The 5440-nt window shown below is 39.6% G+C and overlaps 1 protein-coding gene and 3 non-coding genes across 4 annotated transcripts; all 4 read left to right on the top strand.

Annotated features, from left to right (window-relative positions):
* Positions 1-631: 631 nt before the first annotated feature.
* SARC_12836 (hypothetical protein) lies at positions 632-986 on the top strand (the record flags this gene model as incomplete). Its single annotated transcript, XM_014293050.1, has 1 exon — positions 632-986. A coding segment is annotated over one exon (320 nt), but the record flags the coding sequence as incomplete, so codon positions are not given.
* Positions 987-3625: 2639 nt separating this feature from the next.
* SARC_30275 lies at positions 3626-3698 on the top strand. The gene has a single exon. It is a non-coding gene; the product is annotated as a tRNA-Phe (tRNA).
* A 469-nt stretch (positions 3699-4167) lies between these two features.
* Positions 4168-4240, top strand: SARC_30274. The gene has a single exon. It is a non-coding gene; the product is annotated as a tRNA-Phe (tRNA).
* Positions 4241-5022: 782 nt separating this feature from the next.
* Positions 5023-5093, top strand: SARC_30273. Its single transcript has one exon. It is a non-coding gene; the product is annotated as a tRNA-Gly (tRNA).
* The last annotated feature ends 347 nt before the right edge of the window (positions 5094-5440 follow it).

The following is a 5440-nucleotide window of genomic DNA, read 5'->3' as shown; positions in this document are numbered from 1 at the left end:
ATATTTATAAATCTATCTTTAATGCTGGAGGAAGTACGCTGAATGGCCGATTGTCTAATAACGAACCCAACTGTCTCTTCAGTTGGTTGCGATGGATTTTTTCAAGGCATGGCCTTCTTTGCTAGTCCAAACAATTCATCACTGACTGGGTTAGAAGATTACAGGTATCTAGTTTCATCAAGGTTACAGACAAAACATAGGTTGCCCTCCTTGCTTACTGTTTTGCAGGGTCTTCCATACGGAGCTGTCATTTTATTCATTCATCTTGATAGCCAACCATCACAATGTCCCATTCATGGAAAGGCATGTACCTTTTTTTGGTATTCGCGGCCATTTTCTCTTTGTAATGTGCCACAATAGTATATACTTGGTCTGATCAACTCTTCTACATTCTTCGAACGTATATTATGGCTTATTTAAATGAACGGAAGTCGTGCGCACCAATTGCCTGGATTGTGGTCAACGAGTTCTCTTAATAGTGGTATGAGGTCCTGTGTGGTCGCTCACTTGCTCTCACCTTTTGCTGGTATGGTATGGACACCAGGTGATGTGACGGTGCTTGCTCGATGTGTTCGAGAGTATGTCATTCCCATATTATGTGAATTGGCCAGCCCGTCTGTATGGCTTGCGGAAAGCCCATGTTCGCACATGATTGAAGATAGTGCTCTTGCAATGATTGCCGCTGATTTCATAGCTCATATAAAACTTACACTCTCAGCAATAAAAGTCTCGGCTGTACAAACTACCGGAGAATCAACAGATATAGACATAGTTGCGTACGATAACAGATATACTCTCGTAGCGCAATACCACACGGTGGGATACTACACAGTTGAAGAACCGATGAACAAACCACAATTAGTCGGTCACATATGGTCACGTCAGAAAGAGTATGCAAACCAATACATTGAAGGGTATATGAGAAGAGTTATCACCCAATACAATCAGTAGCAACTATTTTTGAGCCCTTGTGCTGTGACTTCGATGCACAATGTGTTAGTTGTTTTGCCTATGGATGCACATTTGTTGTGGTTCAGCACTTCTCCTGCGTTCTCATTCTGCGAGGCCAGCGATGACTATGTCATGCACGTATACTTGTACGCCTTCAATGTCACCAGTCGTTGAAGTTGTGCGGTCAGCAAGTGTCGTTCGACTTAAAAGAGCACTGCGCTGAAATTATTCGATCAGCAAATGTAATTTGAATGATGACTAAAGAGTATTGTACCCCCTCTATATGAAAATTAGAAGTGTCTGCTATTTCCACGTACAAGAAAATGATGGATCCCTCCTGTTAGGTTCAGGTTTGGAAACAGGTTTGCACCTTGTATGCTGTGAAGTACTTTCTTTAACATGCTTTTTCAGTTTGCCTATCTGGTCATACTCGCCTGTTGATTGTAGTGGTATATTCACTTGTGTTGGGTGTTCTCTTTTATATATGTGTTCACCACACACCCACACATGAATGTTCTACTTCGTTTGTGGTATATACTTGTGCAATACGAATAGTATCTTAGCCTGTCTCACTTGTTTGATAATGAGCTGTTCGTTCGGTACTTTTACTGTCCCTGCCAGACTGCAGAGTACACCAAGTGGGATCAGTTCATCCTGGTACGATAAGTCCGATTATGATTATCGAAAACCTTCCTGCTCATGTTCCAGGTCATATTCATGCGATGTAAAAAGATATTATCATTTTGCATCAACTGGTACGAGTGGGTTAATTATACCTGCTAGATAGATGCCCTTAAATTGTGGTAAATGTTCATGGCTAAAAGTATAGTATAGGCGACTTTTTTGTTGGGGAGGTCGAGCACCTCAAAGCAGATAGACGGGTTTTGTTGAGCCTGAACGTTGTACTCGTGTGTCAGACTGAGTTATTGTATGCAGCCTGGTTGTGCGTCGACTGACAACTATAGTTCAGTCACTACACTTCGGTCCACGCACTAGCATTGGGATCCTGAACCGACTAATGCATTGTACGTGTTGTCAATGATTTGCATGTCTATGTGCAAAATTTAGACTCGTTGTTTAGGAATGAAAGAATAAGGTGTGTAAGCAATATGATTTGTATTTGTTAACAATTTTTATTCATCTATATGTGCACGCACAATGTCTACCGTTTAAAATGCTAGCTTCCGCCCGCCAGGGTATTCTATAGATTTCTTCATCCATCTGCTGCATCTTGCTTCCATTAGTGATGGTTAATATATCTATATGGACAGGTCGAGATTGCCGTGCTGCACGAGCTAAAGCATATTGTGGTTGCTTCCTTCATTCTTGAGACACTTTCTGAACATACGGGGTGAAGGGTTTACACCGCCGTAGGGGCATGGTCTTGGATCTCATTGAATTGGCTAGTTAATAGCCTGTCATATGGGAAGTACTATGTGTTGACCTGCACCTTATTGTCCCCATTCTCGTGGGCCACTCCCTGGCGTGACCACCCTTGGTGTGTTAAGCATTGGACGTCGTCCTCATTGGTCTCGAGAGGATGCATTTATGACTCTCTTGCGACTTGTTTGAATGCGATCAGTTTGCGCAGTTGTTGCTTGTCTTATAAGGTATCCTGCTACTTCGTAGAAGGCCTTCTCTGATATGTCAGACAAGTGTTCACTATTCACATCAGGCTTGATTTGAGCATTAATGACTATATGTGCTTCTAATTGCTATCAATACATGACCAGTGACGAACAACGTAGGGCTTTGAGAAGTGACAGATTGCTGGGCTCTCTTGTAGTGTTCCTGTATCGAAGCATTGGTCTGCGCAAGCGTTCTGCTTTCACCTCTATGTTTATTCTGTTATCTCGAAAATCATTCGGCCACTCCGCTAGTAAATAGTCTACTGGTGTTCTGCGTATATTGTCTAAAACTAGAATGTTGAAGTTCTCGACACATGCAAAGTCCTTCCACAATTGACAAATGGTCCGATGGATTAATTCATTGATTCGCCGCATATATACTATGATTACAATCTGCAATATAAACTACGAGTAGCATCACAGACATCCACTCGATTTATTTGGCAATACCGCCATAGGTCGGAAGTAATACAGACTATAATGATTATCGAGTTGCAGATTTAGCTGTGTTGTTCATTGGGATAAAATACCATACGTACTCATAGTTCTATGGGAAACTAAATAAAGCGTGAAGTCAAGTCAATAGTTTTGCGAATGAGAAAGGAGAGGAACTGTAATTTTACGACGTGATCAGCCGACCGTTTTATGCATTTATGTACAGACGTGTTATATCCTTCGAACACATATTCGTATAATTTACATGGAAAAAAATTGTACACGAGGATATACAAAACACAGATGTCCGTTAATGATATGTAAATATGTATGTGAATTACTTGCCTCTTAATGGTTTGAAATATAAGGCGATGGTGGATTTATTTATGAGTTATGATTAACAGCAGCGCAAAAAAACACACCGCCTTCTGAAATGTGTTTTTAGTGGACCGATTAAGGTTCGAGCAGTCCAAGGATAACAAGGATAGTACAGTACAAGGATAGATCGGCGTAGAATACTGTGTACCACTTTAGATCATGGATAGAAACGAGGTATAATAAAAACTATTTATTTAATAATATATATACATTAATGTAGATTTTAATAAATATCCGAAGTAGCTCAGATGGGAGAGCATTCGACTGAAGATCGAAAGGCACCAAGATCGATACTTGGCTTCGGCAGATTTTTATTCAGGTTTTAAAGTCGAGCTTTCCGAGCAAGGGGGGTTCAACGCATATATACAGAGAATACTATTTTTCAGATAACAAGTAATCAGCACTAGGGGTTTAGGGGTTTAGGGGTTTCTTCGACAGATTTTTATTCAGGTTCTAAAATCAAGCTTTCCGACAGGCGTTTTCAACGCAATATGCAGAGATTACTATTTCTCAGATAACACGTAATCAGCATGCGAATATTCGTACGATTGATTGGACAAAGTGCTTATATACATTAAATCCCTCGCCACAAAATTGTCAAGACCCCCTTTTCAACGAATTCGGAATACAAAATCTTTATCCTTGTATATATGTGAATCGCATATGCTTCCAAAATAAATCACAAAATCGTATCCTTGTATGTACACGAATCGTATAAGTTAATGTTAAATTTAGAATATAGTTAATTATATATGGAAAATGTAGCATTCACCTAACCGAAGTAGCTCAGATGGGAGAGCATTCGACTGAAGATCGAAAGGTACCAAGATCGATACTTGGCTTCGGCAATTTTAAATGTAAATTGTTATGGTTGAATTTGTTAGTTTTATTATTTATAAAGGTATTTTGCCTGGTCTATGTGAAGGATATCGCGTGTAGAAGAGTACAGTAGTCAATGCATTATCGGTTGGTATCGTTACCAACCAGTAATAAGTTGCCACAAGCAAATCCTCAAGTTCCGTTAGCTTAAGTTGTGGTATTCTCTCCACGCAAACCATTCCTGTGACACTTCATGCAAACTATGTGATATGAGTGATGGGGTCGTAGTGACAGCACGACCATTAAAAAACATTATACTTAGTACTGACATGTCGTGCGTGCGTCTTGTAGCTGGTGCCTTTTTAGTAAAAAGTTGGTCCAACATTGTGAAAAGTGCCGAGTGCAAACTATATATCGACAGAATTGCTTAGGTATCTACCAAGGGAAAGTGAACTGACATCCCATTCAAGACTGTAGGGCACAGGTGACACTTCGCATTCGGACAATTTTGAATGATAAAAAAATATATGCGCACTTTCCGGTATGTCGACCTCAACAAAAACATCCATTTTTATATATATTTTGCATTATGCGGTGACAAGGCCCTCAGATCTTGCACTTTCGCCAGTCTCATTGCGTCTAACCAGAATCAACAATCGGTAACATCTCCAATTTTTATACGGAAGTTGATTTTCTGCTCGATATTTTATTTTGTGATGTTTGGCCGCATCTTTTTTAGATCTTATTTTTATTGCGTGAGATCTCGCACAGTAGACCAATTATAAATTTGTACATTTTAGAATTTTTTAAGATCCAACTGGTGTAGTGGTAACATAGATGATTTCCATTCATCTGCCATGGGTTCGATTCCCGTGTTGGAGATGTTTTAGTGATATTTCAACGGAGAAAATGACGAATGAATGTGCTACTTTAGTGTTTTAATTCGAGTCTGTACTGTATTTGAATAATTGTTGATTAAAAGATATGAGCCTCGTGACACTTACAATGTCACGTTTAGTCTTTTCAGAAGTGAACCAATATGTCTTACGAATTGCATTTTGGATATGTGTGACAGAATCCACACGGAAGTAACATGTCGTTGTCAGTTATTAGCTGATACAATATTGGCGAATATGTGCTCACTAACATACATTGATCGATTATTGAGACGTGTGTTCAAATTATAACGTTATATATCCTAAACTATCTTAGGTTGACAATTCCGCCAG

Source organism: Sphaeroforma arctica, assembly GCF_001186125.1.
Source record: "Sphaeroforma arctica JP610 unplaced genomic scaffold supercont1.2638, whole genome shotgun sequence".
NCBI lineage: Eukaryota > Ichthyosporea > Ichthyophonida > Sphaeroforma > Sphaeroforma arctica.
Note: the sequence above shows the minus strand (reverse complement) of the source record. Positions and strands in the feature narration are given on the sequence as shown.